General features: G+C 29.2%; 5 protein-coding genes across 7 annotated transcripts; 3 read left to right on the top strand and 2 right to left on the bottom strand.

Annotated features, from left to right (window-relative positions):
- Nucleotides 1–569: 569 nt before the first annotated feature.
- On the bottom strand, nt 570–2,911 carry LOC128393361 (endoplasmic reticulum membrane sensor NFE2L1-like). The gene is made up of 2 exons (XM_053353532.1): nt 1,951–2,911; nt 570–1,305 (listed from the first exon to the last, which is right to left on the bottom strand). Exons 1-2 carry the CDS (start codon nt 2,783–2,785, stop codon nt 656–658), a joined length of 1,485 nt encoding a protein of 494 aa, XP_053209507.1. The 5' UTR covers nt 2,786–2,911; the 3' UTR covers nt 570–655.
- Nucleotides 2,912–3,149: 238 nt separating this feature from the next.
- LOC128393364 (uncharacterized) lies at nt 3,150–6,957 on the top strand. The gene is made up of 2 exons (XM_053353535.1): nt 3,150–3,167; nt 3,526–6,957. Exon 2 carries the CDS (start codon nt 3,925–3,927, stop codon nt 4,645–4,647), a length of 723 nt encoding a protein of 240 aa, XP_053209510.1. The 5' UTR covers nt 3,150–3,167; nt 3,526–3,924; the 3' UTR covers nt 4,648–6,957.
- A 2,166-nt stretch (nt 6,958–9,123) lies between these two features.
- LOC128393363 (lysosomal membrane ascorbate-dependent ferrireductase CYB561A3-like) lies at nt 9,124–13,572 on the top strand. Of its 2 annotated transcripts, XM_053353533.1 has the most exons (7): nt 9,124–9,402; nt 9,484–9,507; nt 9,768–10,076; nt 10,302–10,331; nt 11,481–12,077; nt 12,345–12,393; nt 12,737–13,572. In XM_053353533.1, exons 3-7 carry the CDS (start codon nt 10,073–10,075, stop codon nt 12,921–12,923), a joined length of 867 nt encoding a protein of 288 aa, XP_053209508.1. In that variant the 5' UTR covers nt 9,124–9,402; nt 9,484–9,507; nt 9,768–10,072; the 3' UTR covers nt 12,924–13,572. The 2 variants fall into 2 exon arrangements, with proteins under 2 accessions (XP_053209508.1, XP_053209509.1); XM_053353534.1 differs by lacking the exon at nt 10,302–10,331 and having other exon boundaries at nt 9,124–9,507.
- Nucleotides 13,573–17,026: 3,454 nt separating this feature from the next.
- On the bottom strand, nt 17,027–23,695 carry LOC128393359 (neuropeptide CCHamide-1 receptor-like). 2 transcript variants are annotated; one of them, XM_053353530.1, is made up of 3 exons: nt 22,955–23,695; nt 22,649–22,824; nt 17,028–18,792 (listed from the first exon to the last, which is right to left on the bottom strand). In XM_053353530.1, exon 3 carries the CDS (start codon nt 18,752–18,754, stop codon nt 17,525–17,527), a length of 1,230 nt encoding a protein of 409 aa, XP_053209505.1. In that variant the 5' UTR covers nt 18,755–18,792; nt 22,649–22,824; nt 22,955–23,695; the 3' UTR covers nt 17,028–17,524. The 2 variants fall into 2 exon arrangements, with proteins under 2 accessions (XP_053209504.1, XP_053209505.1); XM_053353529.1 differs by lacking the exons at nt 22,649–22,824; nt 22,955–23,695 and having other exon boundaries at nt 17,027–19,241.
- Nucleotides 23,696–23,767: 72 nt separating this feature from the next.
- LOC128393358 (methyltransferase-like protein 17, mitochondrial) lies at nt 23,768–26,780 on the top strand. The gene is made up of 10 exons (XM_053353528.1): nt 23,768–23,961; nt 24,153–24,297; nt 24,580–24,711; nt 24,841–25,037; nt 25,113–25,352; nt 25,439–25,714; nt 25,808–25,909; nt 26,077–26,143; nt 26,240–26,363; nt 26,427–26,780. The coding sequence occupies exons 1-10, from the start codon at nt 23,875–23,877 to the stop codon at nt 26,686–26,688; spliced, it is 1,632 nt and encodes a 543-aa protein (XP_053209503.1). The 5' UTR covers nt 23,768–23,874; the 3' UTR covers nt 26,689–26,780.
- Nucleotides 26,781–27,713: the final 933 nt, after the last annotated feature.

Below are 27,713 nucleotides of genomic sequence, written 5' to 3'. Positions count from 1 at the left end.
TCAAGTCTATTTATATTCGTAATGAGTGACAATTAAATAAATGCTTTACAAATCAATATAAATCATGATTGGTGCGGGTGTCGATGTGTGGTAGATTTAGATGTTACTCTCTTTACCAAGGATTAGATTGTTAATTGTTTTCTATTATTATAATTATTGGCAATATTTTCATTCTAAGATTTAATTGTCATTTGACAATTGCAATAGGGAAATATGATAAACAATCAAGATAATGATTAAGTACAAAGTAATTTTTAACCATTGAGTTTATCATTGTCATTTTGAGTACATTATGATAATTATAATTAAGTTACTAGTTTATGATTTGACAAGAAAGAAGAAAGAAAGAAAGAAAGAAAGAAAGAAAGAAGAGAGAGAGAGAGAGAGAGAGAGAGAGAGAGAGAGAGTAAATAATGATGAAGATGATGAGGATCATGATAATGGGAAAATTTTTGGATTCTGTTTGTTGACGACAATCATGATAATAGAAAATGAATTAGGATTATTGTGATTAAATGTTTTTCTCGGTGACGATAATGTTAATGATGATGATTAGTTGTGATGATCAATTTCTTATAGTTAATATTGAATTTATTTAAATATTTATTTAACATTGATTGAAAGTAGATGACAAAAGGTGTTACATAAGGTGTGTTTACATTGTTTGAATATTAGATAATGTAGATGAACTTCCAGAGGAGGAAAGAATAAAGTTATAAAGTTTTGTATATTTTTCTTGAGCTAAATGCCTCAAGGCTAACAGGTGTTCTTGTTGAGCTTCGTAAGTTTTTTTCTGTGAATATAATCGACCCACTTCACTTTGTAAATCTATTATTTGATCCATTTTACGTCTACGACAATTTTGAGCTGCGACTTTATTTTTACCTCGCCTACGAATATCTCGAATAAGTGCTATTTGTGTTTCATTCAGATCATATTTAGCTAGATGCTCATTGAATTCATCTATCGGTAGATTGATTATCTCTTCAGCAGGGATTGGGATGTTTAAAGCTTTCGCTCGTTTCTCATCTCGGGTTACCGAGTGATCATCGTCTGATGTGTCATCACTGAAACCGCTTGATCGGCTTACATCTCCCTTGGAACCTCGAGATGATGATCTGCCACCATTCATGGCAAATTGTTGCCTTAAGCTGACATGTTGGTATTGAGGTGAAGGGTCATGGTCGTAAAGATAGTTTGATGCTTGTAAATGTTGGTCGATTTGGGATGATGGTGATGAAATCGGTGTTGTATAAGTGTGATTGTGGTGAACATTTTCTGCAGCCCAATTTGAATCATTCAAACCTACGGAAAAAAGAGATGAAGAGAGAGAGAGAGAGAAAAAGAGAACGATATTATAGACAATTTGACGATAAAATGTTTAAATAAATGCAATGGTGATGAACTATTGATGAAACGTCGGTGAGATTGCAAAAAGAAAAAACCATAATTATGATTATATTTTTACAGAGGATCTTATGGAGTAGGAAGATAATGTAGGATGATGTAATCATGTTATCATCCTACATCATCATCATTCGTATCATGGGTTTAATTTTGGGTTATAAGGGATTGTTAACTTGTAGTCAGGGTCTCACTTTGACCTCCCTTTAGGTTAAACTGTGAACCTAGGAAAAGATAGCCAAAGGTCAATAGAGTCAAGCGCGTGTAAATAAAAAGCTATCTATTTCTATATGTTGGTCACCTCAGTATGAGGTGATGGTGATAATCATTATCTTGATGGACATGAGAGATAAATTATATCAGTGACAATTAAATAAGCTTTAAAGTTAATATAAATCATGATTGGTGCGGGTGTCGATATGTGGTAGATTGAGATGTTACTCTAACAAGGGGATAGATTTGTTGAATTGTTTTTCTCCTTTTTAGTTTTTCTTTGTCGATTATCATTTACATGGTTTGGTTTGATTCACTCGCTTAATATCCTACCTGAAGATGCAGGAAGATCAAAAAATGCTGAAGCCTCTTCTTGTTCAGTTAAATTTCCAATTGAAATGTTACCCGTTGAATAGAAGTCAATTGTTTCATGATCATGACAATAAGGTGAGAAATCATTCTCAATGATTGAAGATGCAGTATCAATTGCCGAGGAGACAGAGGCAGATCCACAACTAGCAATATTAGCATCATCAATGAGGTGAGTTAGATTACCAGAATTGATTGAATTGTTACAATTTAGATAAACATGATTACTAAGGATGCTATCGTTAGGGTTTCCAGTTACTGGTCCGGTTAAACTTTGATTGCCACCAGCAATAGTGAGGGTAGTACTTGTTGTTGGTATTGTGGTTGATAATGATGATCGCAAGTTGGTGGTTAAGTTTGGAGTATCTAAATCAGTTTTAACTCCATTAGGTGACGATGATGATGATGATGATGATGATGAGGTTGAGGTTGATGATGAGGATGAGGATATTGTTGATGAGGTTGAGGGGAGCGATGAAGGTGAACCATAGGAATGGGAATGAGTTACTTGTGACACCGGTGGTTCGGAAGTTACTGAATTAAGGTTACAATGCCATACATCTTCAAATTGATAATCATTTTCACCAAGTAAACAAATACCAGTATCAAGTGTTAAGATTAACCTTTCAGATTCACCAAACACCGGGTCCAAATCTTCCTGATTAGTGGTTATTGATGTGAGAAAAGGGTCAGATCGAGGCACAGGCAAATTTAAAGCTTCACAGTAAATAAATAAACTAAAGAAAATGGTTGACAATAAGTAACCGTTTTTAATCACCATTTTTAATTCCCTAACCATCAGATAAAACAGCACAAAAAAAACAGACAAACAAACAATAAACTAAACGATTAATTGAAAAACACAATTTTCAGTTTTATATAATAGAAATCAAAATAGAATCAAAATTAAATAATAAAAAAAGAATCCGAAATCAGCTGAAATCTTTTAGCTACACGATTGATAAGCCGAATTTTTTTTTCTAAAGAATTCAAGTGGCTCCATCTACCGGAGGCGCGAAAAGAATTTCAATTTAATTCTATTCTTTTCAACGAAAAGTAAATATTTTTATCTTCAACTTGTTGATATTAAATGTAAAGTTAAATTCTTGAAACTGGTTAACCTTCATCATGTGAATGTTTATATATATATTATGTGTACAGGTAACAGAGAAGAAGATAAGGTGAGAGAGAGAGAAAGAGAGAGAGAAATTAAGGAGGAAAATTGTAGCTTGATTTCCTAACGAATCAACATGTTGTTACATCGCTTGAAGCCCAACTGAAATTTTCCTCTTTCTTTTCATCCATCGACATCAACCTCACAATTATAATTAATTTTCTCCTTCATCATTAGTTTTTCTATCGTTTTTCCCCCTCTTCTCTCTTCAGTTTGTGTGTCCACTCTCTCGTTCAATTTGCAATTATTTTCCTCCCTCCATCTTTTTTTTCCATTCCTCATCTTGTTTCTTTATCTCTCAATCTTTTTTCTCTCTCTCTCTCTCTCTATCGATTTCCCTTCTCACACTCTTTGATCATCATTAGAATCATTACCAAAAACCGATACCGAAAAAAAACCCTTTTTTCCTTATCCACTGTTTTTTTTTATTCTTTGATGACAACTTTAATCTTCTCTCCCAGTGTTTGCCCCGAAAATCAACTTGACTAATCACCAACGGATTACAAAAGTTTACCTATTTTCTTTTAATTTTTGTTTCTCTCTCACTCTTATTGTTTACAAAGTGTTTTGTGTCTCAGTTTCCTCGCATGAGATAATATATCCAACAATATCGGTGATTAATTAGTCGAAATTTTAAACTACGAAAGTTGGACTTTCACCCATTTCATTTGCTCACAGTTTTCTCTTGTTTCAACTGTGGGACTTTTTTTTTCGTATTTTTCTCTCTGTGATTTTTTTTCTATTGACATTTCTATCTACTCATTATGAAGAAAAGTGATCGTTTCATTTTACTTCCTCGAGCTGCCAATGCTACTCGTGGTTATGCCATTGTAAAGATTATCCTTTGTTTCCTATTTTTGGCTTATTTCGTAAGCCTTGTCGCTTGGACTGTCCATTCAATGGCTTTCTTTAAATCTAAAATCGATGAGGATAATGATGTTACCCGAGAAAATCAGAAATACAAAACACATAATCATTTCTTTCTCTTCACTGGTCTTTACATTGGTGCTGCTACTCTTATTGGACTATGGGGTATCCTTAAGGAAAACATTTCCACCATTTTTGGTTTCCTTTGTCTATTTGCAATTGGCTTTGTGTTCGAGGTAACCGGAGCATTTAAATCAAACGATGAGGATGTCAGGAAGCTTAAATTTGTTTCTATCTCTCTGGAACCAATACTTATGGTTCTTGCCTTAGGATTTACTTTAATGATCCGATCAGCGGAAAAAAGATTAGCCAGTTTACCAATTTACCGACAAACTATGGCTGAATCAAGAAGGAATTCACTTTCTGGCTCAGAAATTGGTTCAGACCCGACAATGGATAATAACAATCAACCAATGCAACAATCAACTGGACACGATAATCCAAATCTAGATTTACACGAGGAATCAAATGTCCAACAATCAATGAGAAACAATCAACCAAATGAAGCAGCAATGTTAACTGTTAACAAACAAGAATCATTCCTTAAACCTCCTTCCTAGATGATTAAATGAGGAAAAAAAAGAGGAAAAAGAAAGAGTTGGAATTATGATAATTAATTGTTAATTTTCTCGCTTACGAGTTAATCATCTCTTTTTTATTTTCTTTTTTTGTAAAATTTTTGTCAACCTTGTCTTCTTGTTCATTTTATCTCATGGATTATCCAGAGAAAGGAAAAGCAAACTCTAAGCTGCTACTGATTCTATTCACAATTCCAATCGGTGATTGCAATTCGATTTTCTTAATCATGTTATATTATTTTCAATTCTTTTTCCTCATCTCCCTCCTTTACTTTTCCTTTGCTTAAACTTTATCTCTCTCTCTCTCTCTCTCTCCCTTTAATTTCATTATCAACTCCTTCGTTTACGTTTCTTTTTTTACCTTTTTCTTTTACTTTTTTAATTCAACCTGAAAAAAGTAACACTAATTGTAAACACACACACAAATTTAAATTGTATTTCTGATCATGTCAAGGTTGATTAGTCTTTCACTTGATTATTATAATGGAAAGTGTTGAAAGACAACAATCAATCAGTCTCACTATTTAAACACACCAACAAAAAAACTCTGTAATCATGTTACCTCTGATATATCTCTCTAATTGTGTACTAATTGTTACCCTTTTCCCTCAATCTACTGTTAATTGTGAACGTAAATTCAGATGACAAATGGTAGAAACCATGATTAGATTAACATCGTACACAAAATCGAGCCAATTTAATGGTAATAATAATCAATTTTCTGTTACCAATACACATCAATACAAATCAAATTTGTATAAATCAATTGACTGAATATTTTGCTCAATTAAATTAACAAACAAACAAACAACTCAAATCCTAAATCAGAATGAATAACAATTAACTTTAAATTTGGAAAAAAATTTTTTTTTTCTTCTAAATCTAAAGTAATGGTAACAATTTATTTCCAATTGTACTTGTTACCCTAATTTAATTTTCTTTTCAATTAGAAATGAAAACTGTTGTTAATTGTAAACTTGCCTTTCAATTACACTTATCATCACAATTTAATCCATCACAATTAACGATCCAACCGGTTAATCATGATCAGGTAACTTTGAAGGTCCAATGTGTTTAAAAGTAAACATGATAATCATTGATAACCTTGATTAACTAATAGAATCTGTACAAGTTTCTGTCTCTCCAACAATTTACGCAATTTCTTAATTGTCGTAATTAATATATATTAATTACTGTAATAGTAAAATACAAACACACAGTTAATTGTAACTTCTAATTGTTACCCAATAAGTTTTACGTTCACTTTTCTTGTAATCCGATTGTTTAACTTTTATGGATAAAATCAATTGAAAACAGTAACAATCAACTAATTGTTTTCCAAATTAAACTTGAAAGTATTAAGTTAATCAGTATTTAGAATAATTGTAAAGACAATTAAACAAACTGTTTCCATTAGAAAACAAAGTTAATTGTTGATTAACTTTTCGATATCGATACAAAGACTTGGATCTAAAATCCAGCTGATAGGAAAAAGATATTTTTCTCAATCTCAAAAAAAAGGTAAACAATTGTTGTTATTTTTAGTTAGTTGTAATTACTATTTGATTTAATTGATTTTAATCTTGGCAATTAGAAGGATGTAAAAGCTTCCGGATGGAAACCTGATTGACCTGACCTTTGATTAGGGTTACTGATTGTGTTACCATTTTGTTTGTTGTTTGATTGTTAATAAGAGTTGGTTAAATTTACTCTCTTATTTTGATTGTTAATCTCTTAACCATTTGATCACCTTGGCACGTTTACAATCATAATCAAGTGAATTAGTACAATTTATGCTATCGGGTGTTCGTCATCATCATAATCATCATCATCATCTTTAGCTAATAATATAAGGATTTCTTTAATTTCATGGGAAGAAGTTTCTTCAAATGGTTTTCAATACTCTCTCTCTCTCTCTCAGGGTAACTAACATTAAGTAAAGGTCAGTTTGCTGATTTCTTAATTAAACTGGTTCTCAATCTTGCTTTTCTACCTTCATCATCATCACCATCATCATTTCCACCACACATTCAGCCAGTTTCAGTTCTGGAGGAGAAAGAAAGAGACAAGAGAAAGAGAGAAATGAGAATCAGAATGAGAATCTGGTTTAAGTGACAACACAGAAAAGAACAACATTTCAATGGTGAATCTTTTTCTCTTCTTCTTCTTCCATCATCTTATTTAATCTTGTTCATCTTCTCAATCATGGTCATCAACTCCTATGGTTCTCAAAAAGGTTAATCAGTGTTTAATTACCAAGTTAATTTGATTGATCAAAAAAAAAAAAAATAACACGGAAAACAAAAGGAAAAAGAGAGATAGGATTTTCCACCATTTTCTTTCTGTGAACAACAACCTTGTAAATGTAAGCGAATTTTTCTTTGTTTATATTTCAATTTTCTCTCTTAAATTCTAATTCGTATTGTAATTACAATATTTTATTCTTTTATTATCTTACTTTAGTGTTCTTTTCATCTCTTGATTACTCAATCATTGCCTCTGGAATTTTGATTACATGATGATCAGTAAAATACTTCATCCACCAGCGATTGATCCCAAAAAGGTTGAAAAGCTTAAATATTTACTCATTTTCTACCTTGTGTTAACTCTTGCCTATGAATGGACTTGGACCTGGTATTCAATTAATGAATATGAGATGGAAATTCAGAAATATGATGAAGATCCAATTTGGAAGAGAGAATTTTTCAAATCAACTCGTAATCTATTCATATTTTGCTCCATATTAACAACATTGGTCATCTCGTTGGCAGTTTTTTCCACCTTTCGTAATAATCGTCTCTTCTTGTGCATCTCAATTGTTCTGATTATCATGGAATGGGGATTTGAATTTATTGGTATCTATACTTCCGGTGATTTCAATGTTTTCATCTATAAAATAATCGGAATGGTCATGAGACCAGGAATGTTCATCTTAGCCATTCTTCATGCTTGGGTTATGAGAGGAACCGATTCAATGGAAAACTAAACAATCAAAATAATCTTCATTTTCATCATCTTCATCTTCATGAAAATCTATTCAATCGGATGACCTAAACAAATTTAAAATGAAGAATCAAATTGTTTGAGGTCAACTTTTACCAGATCAACATGGATTCTCATGACTTGTCCCATTTTCATCTTCACATAACAAAAGATATAAATTTATATATATTATATATATAAATTGAGCTTATTATCAAAAAAAAAGATCTACTTATATAATATAATACAAAGAAATTACAACAGCTGATTACCGGGAAATAACAGTGATATAAATTATTTCAATTCCAAGATTCAAATAAACAAAGTGATCGACTTAAGGAAAAGGATAGGCCATCATACTCGACATTAACGAGACAATAATGGAGGTCAATCATTGATGGAAGTTGCCAATTTGACCAACATCGATTAACAAACAATCAAAAAAAAAGTGATTTGAAATATAATCTATTGTAAATATAATCCAAATCTAAAAACCAGGAAAGAGAAGAGAGAAAATTATTATTATTTTTTGTTATTATCCAAATGGAGATGAAATTAACTTTTGTTTCTCTCTCTCTCTCTCTCTTTCTCTCTATACTTGTTTGCAAGATATTGACATTATAATTAATATCTTAAATTGCTCAAATTAAATCTCAACAATATATATAATCCTAAACAATTTGTATTCTCAGCAAATTGTTGATCAGTTCATTGTACTGATCAATTTTAGGCCTAAAACTGACTAAAGCCTTTTTCCTCTCTATAAACATGTAATGTATTTGTTGACACGTTTCAGCTTATAGAGTTTCATTGAAAAGAGAATTAATTTCTCAATTAATAATTTCACTTGATTAGAGATGAATAATAATAAAATTGATTAACTGATTAAAGTTCAATAATCTTATTAATTCACTTTTCACACTACCATTACCATAGAGATGGTAATGAACAACAGCTAAATCCAAGTTAAATGTATTCCAAAGCAGAAAGATTAATCAGTTAATCAGTTAATCGGGAATCCATTTTGATGATCATGATGATAAACTACAAGTATATAAAGAAATGACAGTTAATTACAGTTAATCACAATTAGAGAAGAAGAAAAAAATTAGAAACAAAGTAAACATTTTATGCTAACCCAAAACCCGAAGAACCAGAAAAACTGGTTAACCAAAGAAAAGGTAACGTAGAGAAAAAGGAAAACACTGGAATTGATTAGAATTAATTTCTTTTAATCACATTAGAGATCAGCAATTAAAAAGATGAAATCACAATGATTAAAATTGTAATTCTTTAAAATGAATAATCAAATTATTCTGATAAAAAGAAGAAGAAAACAAATGTAAACAAAGAGAAAAAAGAATAAAATTTTCAAGAGAAAAGAACAAAATAAAAGAGAAAAGAAAAACAAATGATCAGTTTATGTTTCGTTCGCATAGAATCAAAGTCAATTTTTCTTTCTGTCTTGATAATTAATTCTAATTATTAATCTTATAAATATTGTGATTTATTCTTATTACCAACCAATTAACTTGTTGAATGTGTTCACTTTAAACTCTTTCAATTGATTTTCTTTCATAAACATTATCCTTTATTACCCTGGATTGTGAATAAAGAACCAAAAAAAACTCATCATCACCATCACATCTTCATCTTATTTTCTTGCAGCAAATTTATTGATTATTTTCATCATTCTGTCTCTCTCTCAATCTCTATCATTTTCTAAATCAACTCGGATTAATCTCTGTTCATATGGTAAATTAACTAATTCGTATCAATGTTGATTATTTTCTATTCTATTCATCCATTCACATATTCTTATTCCTTCCTAATCAGCTGTTGAATTCTATTATCTAACCGGTAAGTAAGATAATCTTTTTCTTTCACAATTCCAATTTCCATGAAATTTGAACAATTTAACATTTCTATCAGACAATTAAATTGATCATCTTCCATATTGTTGATTCTTACCATTATTCCCCGTATCCATATCCATTTCTTACAATATTCAGTCTTTACTAATGGTAATTGAATAGGTAAAATTGTCTCTTCCTACATTCGCTTATATTTGTTACAATTTTTCCAAATAATTTTCTTTTTAATTTTCTTTTTCTTTTTAGATTATATTCCAATTCATAAATTGCGACATCATATTGACCAATTCTAAATCTTCAATTCATCTTAAATTACACCCATCAAATTAAATCAATTGATTGGCAAACAATCTTTAGGCCTACAAATTGGACTTCAATATTTACCATATTGTTTTAATCATCATCTTATTGAAAGGATTCAATATTTACTAAATTTCTCATCATTGATCCAGATTTAATTGTTATCCTTTAATTATATATATTTTCTGTTGGTTATATTGATTTCTCTGGATTATTATTGACAACATTTTCTCCTAAAGACTCTAATCAACATGAGTAAGAACTAATTATTTTTATTATTATCATCACAATGGTCAACAAGTTAACCTATTGTCCCAATTAACGTCCAAGACTATTTGCTGTTTTCTATTATAATTATTCTTGATCAGGTTATGTGTTATCATATTATTATTTTCCTCTTTTGATTATATTTTGGATTATCTTTTCATGCCAAAATTCAATTGATATTAATCTTTATTTTCCATTATGATTTTTGATTAGCTACAATCACCCAACGGTCCAAGAGAGTTGGTACGTTTTTCTGTTGATTTTTTTTTCTTTTTCTTTGTTTTTTGCATGAGTTTTTTTTTCTTCTTTGGTTTTTTTTGGGTGTAATTTATTCCTACTTGTTGATTTTCTGTCTCTCTGCTATTTTGTGAATCGTTTTTATCTTCAATGACCATGAGAGAGAGAGAGAAAGAGAGAGAGAGAGATGAGAAAATGATGATAACTGTTGAGAACCTGAACTATAATTTAATCGGAACGAGACTTGGAACAAGACCAACAAGATACCGTTATGATTTTCTCGTTGATTTAGTCACAATTATCCTGAGACTTGAAGAAAAGTAACTCAATATTCATCAGTTATCATCGTCATTATATCAACATCATCATCAGTAAGAAAACAAATGAAGCTTGTCAAACAATTAAGATTGATCAGATTCCTGTTGTAACTTATTGACTTGTCTCTTAAACGATAAGTTAATCCTGATTGTGAATCAATAATTACATTTTTTTTATTTGCATTGTAAACATATCAACATAATCCCAATCAGATTTTGTCTTCTTGATAACAATATTATCACAATTAAGGTAACATGATAACTTTTAATTGTGTTGACCATTCACGTGGACATTGGATAGATTATCAATCAATCAATAAGTAAAATCTCAAAAGATTCAAATGAGAGATCGATGGACGATTGGTTAAGGAGTTTCCCGATTGCTAGACACTCAATTAAAAGCAATTTAGTTTACAATTATCTTCAAAATCAATGTAAACAATTTGATTGCTATAACCTGTTGATATTACAACTTTAATACAATCAACAATTTGTAACAAACTCAATCTGATTGAAAGAATCAAATCTCATTATCGATCCTTATTGATTAAAGTACGATGATTATTTCAAGAGTAAATGATAAGATGAATGATATGAATACAATTTAGTTAACTAATTGTTGAGAATACCTGTTGAATTTTCCGCTTGATATATTTACCTTTTTCTCTCCCTCTCAGCTAATCACAATTAACCGAACCTAAACTAATCACTAACAATTTAACTTCGGGTGGAAACACTTACAAATCAACTTTCTACTAATCAACTTAATTGTTTCTAGTTTTTTTTTCTCTGTGTTAATTTAATTTTCATCTTTTTTTCCTCATCATTTTCTATTCAGCTAATACGCCCGAGGAACTTGAATCACTAATGCCACAATCACACGAGAATACAGTGAATACAGGGTATTCTTCATCGATTGAATCTCATGGATACCCGATAACGGCCGGAGCATTTAAACTTATTCTATTATTTTCTCACCTGATTGGAATTTTGGTAATTGTTCTAACGATCTTATGGACAAATAAATATCTCGGTGGTTATGGTTGGGCTATTCCAAGTACAGAATTTAATTATCACCCGCTATTCTTAATCATTGGAATGGTTTACCTTTATGGTAATTCAATTATCTCTTATCGGCTTTTCCCTTCCTTGGATAAGCCCAAGCTTAAATTAATTCACTCAATTCTTCATGCCGCTTGCCTGGTTTTCACGGCCACTGGACTTTACGCTGTAATTGATTTCCACCAACGGGCCCATATTGTCAACTTTTACTCTCTCCACAGTTGGATTGGTATTTTCACCGCGACAATTTATTTCTTCCAATGGATTGGTAGTTTGTACGCTTTCCTTTACCCTGGAATTCAACCTACATATCGAGCGATTGCTCTTCCCTTCCATGTACGCGGTGGATTAATCATATTCGCTATCTCAGTGGGTGAGTCTTAATACGATCATGATTCGAGTGCATCATGTTTCGTATCCTTTTCTTCAACGAAGTTGTTCAATTTTAGAATCAACTTTTCTTACCCTTGGAATCTTTTATCCATCTATTGTTGTGAAGAATATAAAAGTTGAACTAAGTTTAGAATAAATTCTCAACTTCCTCATTGATATACTTCACCTCAAGTGATGAAAATTGATTCTTCTCATCGTTTCCATCAATTTCTAACCTTTTCTCCTTCTCTCTCTCTCTCTCCATCAGTCACTTGTTTAACTGGATTAACTGAGAAAATAATGTTCTCTCTGACAGTGTAAGTGTTTCATTGTTTTTCACCAAACAGAAAACAACAACAATCAACGATAATCGTGATAACGATAACTCTCGTTACCATTGATTTCCAACATGGTTTACGTTTTAAAACATGAGGCTCAAGTAGAATAGTGATTTTTTATTTGATATTTTCTCTTTTATCATCTCAAAATTAATACAAAATCCAATTGTTCAATTATCTTTGGGTCTTTACTTGAGTTGAACTAAAAGTAAACACGGGAATCGATTATTAATTGATTATTTTGTTATTGTTGTTTTCTTTCCAATATTTTAGTTTATCAATATTTACCTTTTTATCTCTCTCTCTCTCCTCCTCTAACTAGAAATGGCACTTCCACTTATTCACAATTACCTCCCGCTGCTTTTTATGCTAATTTCATCGGCGTGTTTATCATCCTTTACGCAATTCTGATCGGCTACCTGGTTACCGAATCCGCTTTTGCCAGGAAACCCACAACAGGCGAAAGTAAAATAAGTTCAATATCATTATCCACTTCAAGAAATCGTTAATTTATCGTTAATCATTGGACGATTATCGGATGGAAAATTAAATTGTTTCATCAGTCTCGTTGATAATCAATTTGTCACCTTATATCAAGTTAATATCTAACGATATATTGTGATTCTGTCATTTGTTCAAACTATTTTCATCTTGAAATATTCAACAATTTATGAACCAATTAAGGAAATGTTTTACCCTGTTAACTGTTCATCTTATGATATTATTTTCTCCTCTATCTATAGCTACAATTTAATTAATCACAATTGTAATTCTGTTGTGATTAATAAAATTGTAGCTAATATTTTCCCACCTTCCATATTTAACAATAACGGATGTTTAATATTTTCACTCTTATTGTGATTTAAATGCTCGATCATTTCTTGTTTATCTAAATCAAAAATTAACCATTAATTGTTTCCTTAAACAATTAACTATGTTTCGTAAATGTTTTTTTTTTGTTAATCTTTCGATCTCACTGATTTCAATTCAATATTTATAATTTAACTTCACAATTAATTTTGGACTTTAAAAATTCATAACAATCAATGAAAAAATATTATGACCATTGATTGTGAATCAGTTAATCATTGTATTTCAAAGTTTCGTCAATCAAATCAAATCAAATTAAAATAAAATCTTTGTTCTTGGCAAAAACAATTTACTAATTATTTGGGTTACAAAGGTAAAGTTTCATTGTCAAAGTTAATTACTTACTATTAGATGAGCACTTAGCTAATTGTAAACACTTAAAAATTGAACCATTTAAATTAACTTAATGATAATAATTAGGATTGCAAGTAATCACCAACGTTTAATTGAATCATTAACTTGATTGATTTCCAAGTCTACATCTAAATTGTTACATTTAAATTGTCAGTTTAATTACCTTTTCCTCTGGGATCAGTTAATTGTCAGATCGATTATATAAAAAATTAAATTTTTACTCATGTAATTGTAAATCAATGGTCAATTGCGTGACCACTTTCATTAATTGTAACCAATCAGTTTATTTTTAATTCCTTTCGTAATCAAATTTAATAACATTTGATTACACAATTAAATTGTTTGCTTACAGTGGTATTCAATTTATTTCCCTTATAATCAAAATTAACAATAATTAACCTGAGAGTTAACCTTTAATCAATAAATCAGGAAAGAGATTCAATCAATTTAATCAACTTTTTTTTGCTCATTAATTTTCAATTGAAACCTTAATTGTAACTTTCAACATTTTCATACTAAATTTAGGTTTAATCAACAATTATTACTCTATAATCAGTTGACTTGATTGTTGCACTCAGAACACTAATTAGATGTTAAATTAATTGTTATCAGTTTGTTAATTGTTATAATAATCAGGATGTTTTTGTAAATTGAATATCAATTTAGTTTCACATTGATGATTGATTAATTGTTATCAATTAACTATTTATATATCTTAAAGCTAATACTCAATGTAATTGAGTTGATACATTTGATTAATCATTAATCAATCACTTAATTACTACCTACTAATTATTGATTACAAGGATTAACATGATCATTAATTAGTGATCACATTTTTTTCATTGTAAAATTGAATTGTGATTAAACTGAAACAATTAACAAAGATAATTGATGAAAATCATTTCGATCAATAATCAGAGTAACAATTAATAAATTGTATATATTGTTTGATATACTCTTTGATTTAATTCAATTGAAATTTGATCACAAGGGTTATCAGTTTGATGTGATTTATAAATTGCTGGTTAATCATCATCAACCATTGAGGTCAAATAACAATTTAAAATTCAATTATTGAGAAATTTGATCAATACCAATGAAAAAGTAAATAAAGAAACAAAATTAACTCTAATTAAACCTTACTAATTACAATTAATTGATTCGATGAACAATTTTAGTTGATTGTTGACTTTTATTAACTGTACTCGTTTTTAATTAATCCAGTTGAGGAAAATAATTAGTAAGGTTTCAATTGTAAATAATTAACCAATTTTTTCAATAGTTGGTCAAATTGATTGAATTAATCAATATGCTAATTAGGCAAATAGTAATAATCATGATTAAGTTAATTGTTACCTTCTAACTAATTTAGATCACAAGATGAAAGCTAATTGTTGAATTGATACAAAAAAACAATCAATTTAACAGGTGAATTTAATTTACTTTTGAGCATTTAGATTAAAACAATTAGCTCTTTGGGTTTAATTGATTAACCTTTCCTAATTACCATAATGATAATCATTAATTAGATTGATCAATTTAGTAATTGTTTATGTCTAATACTATTGAATTGGATCAAATTAACTCTAATTGCCTGAAATATTAACTTAATCATGATTAATCTTGATTGTTATACAAATAATTGGTTAACAATCAACTGAATTGCTCATTAAATTCATGTATTATTATCATTGAAAATCAAACAAGTTGGTAAACAATCAATTAATTGTGATAATCTAACTAATGAAATTGGAAACTATCGTAACAATTTAATGTTAATCAAATTATACAACATAAACAAACGATAACAATCAAATATCAAGACAATTAAGCATTCAGTTAAGCTAATTAATTATCAACCTGTGACGTTTAAATTTCAAGTTTAATTATAATCAAATTTTGTTAATTGTTCCGATGAAATTTGTCTCAATGATTAAGATTAACTTTAACCAACAATGAGTTTACTTGTTTATTAAAAAACTTTCACTTGATGTATTTAGTTGATTGTTAACAAATTGTTAATAATAAAGTGTAAAGATATTTTCACTCTTTCATCTTAACAATTTAATTTAATAACTTGACATTTACGCAACAATTTAGTTAATCATGAAAATTAATACAACAATAACAACTGAAAGGATCATCATGATAACAATGATGACGAGGAAAACATTTCATTCAAAACTTTTCATCAACTTTTTCAAGTATTATCAACTGAATAGCCGTTTAATTAACTTGATTATTAACTCAACAATTAAAGTCTCATGATGATTAAGAAATTGTTGATTTCAACACACACACACAACAAAAAGTGAATTACAATTGAAAGTCAATGATAATCAAACTAACCAATGTTAGTGAATTGACTAACCGAAAAGACAATCACTCAACAATTAACTTGATATGTTACCGTGCATCTCATTTTTGATTAACAATTAACTAATCAATCTGAATGAAACTTTATACTATCATTTGAAATTAGGTAATCTAATATATTAAACAAGATTAATCATTAATTGACAATCAATTGATCAACTACGGCTCAGAATTACCTGATTACTATTGATAGTAATTAGAAACTTGGAGAAAAAAATTTCTTGTTTTCGTCTAAATCAAACTATTCAACTGGTCAGTATAGTGACCAGTTGATTGGACATTCATCCTCGTCCTATTCAAGTTCATTATCAAAGTTCAAGCATCTAATCAACTATCAAGTTCATCGGCCCGAATTGACAATTTAAATTGTCATAGCAATTTGATGACATGAAAAAAAATGATGATAATAAATTGTGATCAATTTGATGATCAAGATTATCGGAGAGACAAGAATCAATGAATTGAATTGATAATTTATTACTATTATTTTCCGGTTCATTCAGTAAAATCTAATTGTTGTATTTCACTAATCATCTGATCACAATCAATTTAACAATTTAATAACTTTAAACAATTAGTAAGATCTGATAATTGCCTGTGATTATCGTTGTGATTTATTAACTTTAATAGTTGGTTGATCAATTTAACTAATTCGGTTCTAGTTCTTTAATTTTTTTTTTCTTCCAAACAATTAACCAGACTAATCAATCAAATCTAGTCAATCAATTTTATCCTTGATCGTTATTCAGTTAACAACAATTAACTGATTATTATACGAAAAAGTTTAGACTAATTTTTAATTTATTCCAAAATTTATTGATTGTTGATTGTTGATTAAATTGCTACAAATTATTTCAATGAATCAAATTAAAAGTCAATGAATTAACATTGAAAGTTAACTGATATCAAATCAAGCAAATTATACAACAATTAAAATTGTTTCATATCAATTTTAAATGAATAATTATAACGAAAAGTTAATTATGATTAGATTAATAATGAATAACAATTCAATTAGTCTGGCAATTTATAAATCAATGAATGTTGAGTGATACTTATTACAATTTGAATTATGTTATGATGAAAAGGCAAATGATCAATAGGATATCTGATTAATATTCAATTGGATTTAGTTGATTATGTTTATGGTAATTTAATTAACTACCAAGGGAAATCAATAAGGAAAAGTAAACTTTTGATTACAAATTGTTAATGATAAGATGCTAATCATGTTAAATATGATTAATTTGATTTCCAGTGACAAGAATGATTTAATTATTAATATAATCATGTAATGGTTGTAAAAATGTTGATGAAAATAAGTATCGGGTTTTGATTTATGAATTAAATCAATAAACTGGATCAAAATAAAAATATCGAGAGAAAATTAATTTTAAATTTAATGTTCATTTTTAATAAAATGTTTTCTTTTTAATTATCATCAAATTAATTATATTTTATTGTATTGGGATTGAAATTAATAAGTTCTCACCGGAGAATCACAATGTTAAGATTGATTTAGGTCATGATTTTGATGATACTTGTGATGATGATGATGATGATGTTGATCTTGTGGATCATGAAGGTGATGTTGATGATTATCATCATTATGTTTATTAAGACAAAGAGAGAGGAAATTTTTAGTCTTGGATCTAAATCTCTGGGAGGTTAAGTATAAGATTAACGGATTAAGGCAAGAATTAGCAAAGGATAAGATGAATCCGACGATTCGCCAAATGTGCCAGAATTTTGTGTAATGATTTTCCCTGGATGAATGATAGTACCACAAAAGGAAAACGTGATTCGGGAAAAAGCAGATGACAAAAGCGACCACGAATATTATCACAATACGCCGACGGAATCGATGCTTCCCACTTGAGGTCAATATAAAGCCGGACATTAGGGCTGAACTTGTTGTACCATTGGAATCAACATTTCGTCGGGAATTGGCTAAACTTGAATATCGCCGTAATTCAAGGCTAATCAAAGTGTAACAAAAACAGATTACAATCAATGGTATAAGATAGAGGAGGAAAAATTTAGACCAGATCACAATTTTCGGATAAAGTGGACCAAGTTGAGCGGGAAAAGGATAACAAACTTTAATCGTCTTCTCCGGGTCAACTATCACTTCAAGAATAAAGGTATTTATTGCCGCTGGTAAACCAATTAAACACGATAGAATCCAAATACCGGCCACAATTTTACCATAACGAAGGTTTAACAGTTTAACGTGAAAGGGTGTTCGCTGGTTACGACCTCCTGAAACAATAGGTCGAGGTTCAATGGCGAAAGTGGCCTTATACCGATCATATGACATAACGGTAAGAGTGAAAACGGTTACCGAAACTGATACATCACGAATAAATTCACTTAGACGGCAAACAATTTCACCGTAAGGCCAAGATTCAAAGGTATATATGGTCGCTACGAACGGAACCGTACCAAGGATAACTATCAAATCACCAAGTGAAAGGTTAAAAATGAAAAGGTAAGAAGGGGTCAGGTAAAGTCGCTCACGAATTATAATTGTAATGGTCAGTCCATTGCTTATCGAGCCAATTAAAAAGATAAAGGCACATATAATAGGAACCATATAAGTTTCAATTCGTTGATCATATGGTACATAAGGTGATTTAGTTTTATCATTTGATGAATAAACTGTTAAATTGTCTGTATCATCATTACTATTATTGTCTGGATTAACTAAATCACCATCACTTGAAACTATTTCCATTGATTGTGAATGATGGTTAACATTTTCTGAAGACAATGCTGTCATAGAGAACACAATTAACACAACAATTAGAAACATTTTGAGTAAAAATGATCAATTGTAACACTAATAATCATCTAGAACAATACTTTTAACGGTTAATTGTTGATCAACAATTCTCATGGTTCTTAAATGACTTTTGATGTTTATTACAAAGTTATAACACTCCAACTGATTTGATAATGATGAGGATGACGAGGATAAGGATGAAGACGATTATTATTATTTTGATGGAGTTACAATTGACTCCTAATTGATAATGGATACTGATTAAAAATAGATGATGATGATTCTAATGGTTTTTGATGATTAATTGATTTACCTTTTTACTTTAGTTTTATATTTTCTAGTATTAAAAACTGTGATATAAAACACATACAGATCATTATAAACTGTTGAACTGAATGATAGTCAGATGATAACTGAGAGTTCAAGACTGGGAGTTATCGTTATCATGAAACTGAGCATGGCTTCCAATACTTATGATGATGATGATGATGATGATGATGATAAGGGATGAAGATGAGAGTCTCTGTTGTATAATGAGTGATATTTTCTTGACGATGATGTTGATGAAATTCAACTGTTATCAATGGGATAAAATATCAATCACCATGAGTGAAAATGAGTGTATCATTAATCAACAATCATGAATCGTTTGTAAATTATCACAATTATCATTTTGATCAGCTAATCAAAAATCAGTTTCAATGGTTAATCATTAATCATGTTGGTTTTCAGGATTTAAAATGATTTAAGGTTAAATCGTATCACTTTTCAAGGTTGTTTTGTTTCTGATACAAATTAAATTAATGCTAATTGTGAATAAATAATATTATTATCAACTGTTTACAATAAATTTGATTCAATTGTAAATTTGATCAGCTCAATGTTGTTGATTTAATAATCACAATAATATATATGATAGGAATACTTTTTTTTATCAAACTGATATAATTACAATTCTGATTCTTATGGTTTCATCTAGTTGATATTATTAATGTTTCTGTTGTAATATAATATTATTCAAGTTGATTGTTATTGTTGATGTAGTAATAATATTAATAGCCAATGGTCAGTGAGAGAAAAATATAACAATTTCTATGTAAATTGTTCAATCATCGTAATCATGATAATCAACAATTCATAATTTACTTTGTTAATCTCATGTAAATGTAAATGTTGAACAAGTTACATGATAAGTATTCATTTGAATTTGTTGAGTTAATTTAATAGTCAGTTTACTGGATCACCTTTAATTAAATGAGATGATTAATCTTCCCGTTGATTGTTCAAGATTCATTCAGATGATTAGTTAACTAATCATAAAAGTTTTATCATCTCTTTTTTTTATCATTATTTTTTACCACTTTTATTACTTGGGATTTGCTGATTGTCTTCCCATACTAAAAACTAGAGCAATTGTTTCCCATCACTAATAACAATCCAATTTTCGGGATGACCACTGGTCAGATAATCAGAGAAAAGATTCACCTTTCAATCCAGATTATAAAGAGACGGGGAAAAAATTAACAATCACAATTTAATGATTACTTTTTTCCTCTCGAACTGAATTAACTCAAAGAGAGAAATATATTTTTCTTTTCTTTAATTAACTTGGTCTGTCTGATCAAAAGTAATTGTTGATTAGGTTAAAACAATTGAGTTCAATTCTCAGACTCTCTTGATTTAGTTTACTGGAACAATTTATTTATATATATAATTAGACATCTGGGTGATTAAGAAAACGTGAATTGTTTCAAATTTACTAATACTTAATCAATACAATTAGACGTCTAATAATCAATGATTTCTGACCTTCAACTGATTTAATATTATAATATTAATAAATTGTGATAAAATCAAAGTTATCAATTGTATTATATATTAACAGTAAATGTTATTACTTTAATTATTAATAGTTGACTAATCACTGATGAAGCTATTTATAAATCAACTATTTAAGATAGGAAATAGTGATTTGATAATGATATCAATGATGAATATTGGTCTCTCTAGTCACAGGAAATCAGTAAATTAACATAAACTAATTAAAATAGAAACCTGATTAAGGAAGCAGACTAATCTGATATTCAACGATATGTATTGATATTAATATAAGAAAATCTGAAATATAATCAGCTACACTATCTAATTATATGGACATAGAATTGTGAAGAAAAGGACAAAATTCTGATTACAATGGTTAATCCGGATAAAAGTTAATCGATAATCAAACAATGAGATTCAATTCTAACCTTTTAGTGGGAAAGTTTTGTTTCGACTAAAGAGTTTCGAGATTTTCAAAATTTTATGGAAAACTGGACCAAAACTCGAGAATAAAAAAGTTCTGAATGAGAAATTCTTATTCTTATAAAGATGGAAAATCGATTCTCTCGAACCATAACCATAACTATAATTTTCTAATTTCGACTTTAAGAATCGTAAATTTTATCGACAAATTCATAGTAATACTCAACGATCATCTGTTTACTAAAGTCGAACTACTTTTTCCTTCGAGTTCATTTATCACGATTATCCATTAATATGAATATTGACTATTATCAAAAGAGAATTAAAAATTTCAAGTAATATTAGTATAGATAGAATTTTGTACATTTAATCCTCGATATTATCATAATTCGAGCTTTAATATTTTATCATGAAGATTCTTGCATACACTCTGACTCTTATCTACTTTCGATAGTTATTTTATTCCAAATATTTTAATGGATTATAATCTGAAACACTACAACTGTTATCATGCAGGTACATGGACTCTAATTTGAATGATTCAACATCGTAAATATAAATTACGATTTTCATGGAATTAATATCAAATGTAATAAGCTTCATTCACGTGTAACTGATTAACAAGATGAATATTAAACAATAAAAGGTTAGAATTTGTTTACTTATTAATATATCAAAATAATTGATAGAATATCAAAAATGAATTTGAAATGAGGAAGGAAATGAATTTTTTTATCATTTCCTTTTCCTTATATCGTTAGTTTAGTAATGTAGATGACCAATACTCATCAACAATTAAGATGGTATCAAAGGGTAACTTGATTATCACAGGATAAAAATAAATTTGATAGGATTGAGAAATGATTCTCATCAATTATATTATAAACAGATACCATGATTTGATTGGGTTTATTTCTGGTTAATTGTTCACCTTAATTCAATTCAATCCAATGGTCTAAATTACAATGATCAATTTCAATTGAATATCTAAAGTTTAATCCACGTGAGTTTAACCAAATTGAAAGTATTGGTCAATTAGATGATGATGATGATGACCAGTTGAACAAATTGAATGAAGATTAAGAGGAAAACAAGAATATGAATATTAAATTACACTAAATTAACTTAATTAATGTTGTTATGGTTATCATCTAATCGTCTTCTCATGTTGACTTTTGATTGCTGAAATCAACTAATTGCTCGATTCCCTATCATTACACCACATACACACACACACACACACACATTACAACAGTTTTAATATGGATGGTAATTTGTTCATCTAATTGTTTACCAACAATTATGAGGGTTAATCGTCATTACGATTCATTTTAAGACCAATGGTCAACCAATAAACTGGTATAAACTTTTTTCTGAAGGAAAATTTTTTTCCATGTGATGTCCAGTTTATCCTTATTGATAATTAAGCTTATCGATGATTATAATTATGGTTAATAGAAATTTCTTTAATCCTATTATTAAACCTTGTAAGTAAAAATATTGAGAAATCAAGTCTAATTATGTTCAATTATCATCATCAGAACTTTGAAAATTTACCAAATTCAACACATTAATTATTGGAAATATTAATAATTAACTTACCCTAAAGGAATTGGCTAAACATTGGTCAATAGTTTGTATGTATACTTGGTATTGATTAATTTTCTTGTGGTTCTTTGAATGTAATGGTTATTAAATTGTGTGTGTGTGTGTCCATTAAATTGTAATTGTTGGATAATTGATTTACTAATATCCGGTAGGTGAAAAAAAAACAAATTCTGAAATAGGAAATTAAGGAAAACAAGGATAACAATGATGGACAATTGATAAGGTCAATAGTTTTGGGTGGTTACTGATTACAGATTCAAGGAATAATTAATTTGATTAAAATATTAATAGTTGACTAACCTTTTTTAATGGTTAAACAATTGGTCAAGATTGGATAATGTAACCAAAGTTAATTGTCAACAGCATATCAATATAATATGTTAGTGTGTGTGTGTGTGTGTGTGTGTGTATGATTAACAGCAATTTATAGTTGAATGACACCCAATAAATTATCAATATATTTACATAAAGAAAATTGTTGTTATGATAATTAATTGTTAGGATAGTTGATAAATTATTGAACTAAATCAAGGTAAATGTCCATTGAATTGACTTGTACATTGATTAAGATTGACTGGTAAAGTGATGCAGCATTGAAATCTTTTTGATTAAAGTTCACTGGACATTAACAGTCTATAACTGACCATTGATTGACATTTTGATTGAATCTAACTTGTTGATATGAAATCAATTAATGATATTATTACATACATATGATGATAAGAGGGAAAACAAATCATTGATACTCAATTTTTAAGATTGATCAATGAAAGGGTAATTAGTAACATAGATTGAATAATCAACAGTAGGTAAACTGATCAGATAATTGAAAGAAACAAAAAAAATCAAATTAATTAGATGGACAATTAAATTTGGTTGACCAAAGGAAAATAAAAACTCAATTCAACAATTAACCAAACAGTTTCCTCTCAAATGGGTCAGTTGAGTTAATTAGAAATTCTAATTAATCGGTAATTAGAATTACAATGAGAGAACATGAAATCACTTAATTGTAATCACTAGATAAACTTAATTACGAAATGAAAACCACAACAATTAATCAAGGAAATAAAAAGAAAAGCGGTAAAAGTCACGTGGTTACCATATGATTTGGTAAACAAGCATGAGAATTTATTTTTTGTTATTCTTTTGGGTTTCATCAATTTGTTTACATTGTTTCTCTTGAGCAATTTAAATGTTTAATTAAATTCTTAATTGTCATGTTTTCTAGTAGAATTGTTAGAATTAAATTACCTTCAAATTTAATTGTAAGTAATTCGAGTGATTCAATTCGTTCCCTGACAAAGGTAAGTCTGTTTTAATTGGAATTTTCTGTTTTCTGTTTTCTTTTTGTTTTCCATTCTCTTTTTAATTCTCAGTTAATTGGTCTCTCTTTTCATTTCTATTCTTAATCATGATGATACTATTATCATTATCTTTCTATGTATATTTGATTCTCTTTCTCTCTCTCTCTCTATGGATTTCTGGTTCTGTTTAGCTTGTTACCAAATATGAGCTACATGAAGATGTCAATGAAAAACTGAATCAGGGTTTGCGTCACAGGGAACATCCTGGTCGAAGGTCATTACCTTGTGTCAGTTTACCTTATATCTTGGAGTCTGCAGCTCAGAAAGTTATCTCAAGTAAGAATTTAATCTTCTTTTCCTGATTCCATTTGTTACAAATAGCTTTCTAATTAAGGTGATAATCTAATTTATGAGGATTGCAAATCTTTTTTTTCCCAATCATCTACTGAGTCTGTTTGGAATACATAACTACAGAGTGAGAGAGAGAGAGAGAGAGAGAGAGAGAGAGAGAGAGAGAGAGAGAGAGAGAGAGAGAGAGAGAGAGAGAGAGAGATGTAATTTATTTCCATTATTATTTCTTATATTTTTTTTCTTTTTTTTCTTTCCCTGTCACAATAGAATACAAGAGAAAAACTTTTAGAGATGATGTTCGACGAATGTACAATCAATTTCACCATCGACAATTACCCGCTGAGGCCGCTGAGATTCATGAGAAATACAAGGAAATTGAATATCGTTTCGTAGAGAAAGGTTTGAACTTTATCTTTCAATCGAAATTTTGTTCATTTGATTAAATGTTCTGATTTCTTTTTCTTTCTTTTTCCCTTTTTTTTCACCTCTTTTCCATTATAATTGATGAACAAAACTCAATGGGAACAGAGAAGTTCATTGTAGATGATCTTGATCCAATTGCCAAGGAAGAAGCCTTAAGAAAACGACAAGAAAAGATTCAATCAGCGTTGAAAAGGGAAATTTACAATTGGCAGCGATTTGATTACGATGAATATAATAGTGTAGTTTATATGACTGCACGATTACCTCCTAATTACGCAGCAATCAAACACGTTTTCAATGAGGTAAATTAGTTTAATTGTGAAAGAAATATCAAAATCTTATGTATACCCTTTGACCCAATTCTTGATTTCCACCAGATAAAATGTGATTACCCAGAATTCAAGCCTAGAACTTTGTTTGATTTCGGTTCGGGTGTTGGTACAACAATTTGGGCGGCCAATGAAATTTGGCCTAATTCATTTTCGGAATATTTTTGTGTTGATATTTCCCATCATGCTCATGATATCGCTCGACTTTTACTTAAACAAGGTAATGAAAATTCACCTCTAGTTTACGAGGGTGTTTTCACACGGCAATTTTTACCAGTTTCACATAATGTAAGTAAATCGATTGTGTTATCATTTCGATTGATTTAATTTCCATTATTATTCTATTAATAATGTGATTTTTTTCTCTTCTTTAGATTAAATATGATATCGTTGTAAGTGCCTACTCTTTGTTGGAACTTCCATCACTTGCATCTCGAGTTCAAACTATTGAAAATCTTTGGCATAAAACGGAGGATCTTCTGGTGATCATTGAACATGGTAAAAAATCAGGTTTCATGGCTGTTCTGGAAGCACGGAATTTAGTCCTTCAAATGACTGGACACAAAGTGACCGATACTTTCAACGTTGATGATTCAGTTAACCAAGTTATCCAATCAAATGAGTTTCCAGCTTCAAGCATCATGGCTCCTGTTAGTTGAACTTATTACTTGATAATGTTTCAAACACTTCAATTATATAACAATTAATCTCTCTCTCTCTCTCTCTCTCTCTCTCTCTCTTAGTGTCCACATAATTATCCATGTCCAAAACTGTTCACTGGTCAAATCAGCCCTTGTAATTTTTCAATCTCATATGAACATTTGGATATCTCAGATTTTCGTAAGGTAAGAAAATTGGGTCACCAGAAAACGATTTGAGAAAATTGTCCAAATACAACTAATCCAATACTTCCTACTTACCTGTCAATTAACTAATCATTTTCAATTAATCATTTAAATGACAACTTTTTTTTTCTTCTTCTTTTTCATTCTGTTGATTTGATATTTTCCAGATTCTTTGGGGAACTCGTGAGGAATTTTCTTACTGTGTAATTCAAAAGAAACCAATCTCACTTGGAGGTAATTTTATCAATAATCGATAATCAAATTGACGAGAAAAATAATCCCACTCCAATTTCTATTTCCAAATTGATATTCTGATAATTATTATCACAGATAATCCTCCATGGCCTCGGGTGATTAGTCCAGTTATCAAAAAACAGAAACGAGCCACATGTAAATTATGTTGTCCTGATGGTACAATGAAAACAATTAGTGTAAACAAAAACAGACAACCAAAGTGAGTACTAATTGTGTTAATAATTGGAAAGCAAATTGATCATCTAATTTATTTAATTTACAGAAATTTGTACAATCTGGTTAGACTGAGCAAATGGAGTGACAAGTTACCGGTGACAATATCTCAAGAGCTAAAGGAGATGACAATTCCTGAATCCAAATCAACCGATAATCAAGACGATGGAAACAATTTAGAAGAAGTAGAAGAAGATGAAACTAATCCAGATGAAATTAACTCGTCACAACAATCAACTAATCAACAACAACAAGGATCACAAGCTTCTAAAAATTTAGACGAAATCAAATCTAAGGAGACAAAACATTAACAAGAATCAGAACAAAATTAAACCAAATCAATCGATCATCATAATTGTTACCAAACTTTTACTAAAAGAAATAAAAATAGAATGACAATTAACAGTTTTTGTTTAATTTTAATTGTTTTTTTGTTTAATTCTCATGTTCAACATTGGTATCACAATTTAATTTAATGAGAAACTATTATAACAGTTGAAAGAGTGAAGAAAATGGATTGGGAAAAGGTAAATGTACCTGTAAGTGTATTTATGTGTGTTGAGTGTTGTGAGTGTGATTGGGTTGATTTCATGTAGTTTATATATAGAGAGGATGAAGATAATTAAATGTAATGAATTAAAATGAAATCTTAATTTGTCCGTAACATGAGATGAAGAGACAAAAGGATTAAGAGGATTAACATGGATGGTAAAAGGATAATCTTTTTGTAGGAAATATTTATAATAATATATCATCTCCATGTGTAGTTGTGTGTGTGTGTGTGTGTTTAAGTGTTGATGTTGTGGTGTGAATATATATTTATATATTTATATGAATAATAATTATGTATAATTTTTCATATCCAATGATTTAAGGTGAAAGGTGACTTGTTGATATTCACCTTTCATCATATGGTAAGTTGTCCTTAGCATTTCATTTTTACATAAGATTATTTTTCATTCATCTCTTAATTATACTAACTAACAATTAGATTTTTTTTGTGTCATTTTTTTATGTAGTAAATTGATGATTGTAGTATTTATATATTTATATTATTATTATTGTTGTTGTTGTTGTTTGTGATTGCAGGATGAATTTAAGGAAGGATGATAAATGATGATGATGGTGATGATGATGATCTTATTTTTTTTTTGTTAACTTGTTGATGGCAAAATAAGCAAAAACTAATTAGTAATTGTTATCGTTTTCGTTTCATGATTTGATTGGTTATTTACAATAGGTAATAATGGATAATTTCAATGGATATGCCTCCGTTTAATTGTTCATGTTAATTGTTTCCAATTCCATTGGTAATTAGTTGATTTGTAATTTTTTT

The sequence above is a fragment of the Panonychus citri genome, unplaced genomic scaffold, assembly GCF_014898815.1.
Source record: "Panonychus citri isolate SS breed McGregor unplaced genomic scaffold, ASM1489881v1 Contig00138, whole genome shotgun sequence".
Classification (NCBI taxonomy): Eukaryota; Metazoa; Arthropoda; class Arachnida; order Trombidiformes; family Tetranychidae; genus Panonychus; species Panonychus citri.
This window is presented reverse-complemented; position numbering and strand designations above follow the sequence as displayed.

Excerpts from the sequence above, each read along its gene's own strand:
- LOC128393361 (XM_053353532.1), bottom strand. The coding sequence starts at position 2,785 with ATGGTTAGGGAATTAAAAATGGTGATTAAAAACGGTTACTTATTGTCA. Across the intron at positions 1,306-1,950 it reads TGATCTTCCTGCATCTTCAG|GTTTGAATGATTCAAATTGG; the intron begins GTAGGATATTAA and ends TTTTTTCCGTAG.
- LOC128393364 (XM_053353535.1), top strand. The coding sequence starts at position 3,925 with ATGAAGAAAAGTGATCGTTTCATTTTACTTCCTCGAGCTGCCAATGCT.
- LOC128393363 (XM_053353533.1), top strand. Across the intron at positions 10,332-11,480 it reads CCAACGGTCCAAGAGAGTTG|CTAATACGCCCGAGGAACTT; the intron begins GTACGTTTTTCT and ends TTTTCTATTCAG. Across the intron at positions 12,078-12,344 it reads CATATTCGCTATCTCAGTGG|TCACTTGTTTAACTGGATTA; the intron begins GTGAGTCTTAAT and ends TCTCTCCATCAG.
- LOC128393359 (XM_053353529.1), bottom strand. The coding sequence starts at position 18,832 with ATGTTTCTAATTGTTGTGTTAATTGTGTTCTCTATGACAGCATTGTCT.
- LOC128393358 (XM_053353528.1), top strand. The coding sequence starts at position 23,875 with ATGTTTTCTAGTAGAATTGTTAGAATTAAATTACCTTCAAATTTAATT. Across the intron at positions 24,298-24,579 it reads AGCTCAGAAAGTTATCTCAA|AATACAAGAGAAAAACTTTT; the intron begins GTAAGAATTTAA and ends CTGTCACAATAG. Across the intron at positions 25,353-25,438 it reads TTTTACCAGTTTCACATAAT|ATTAAATATGATATCGTTGT; the intron begins GTAAGTAAATCG and ends TCTCTTCTTTAG.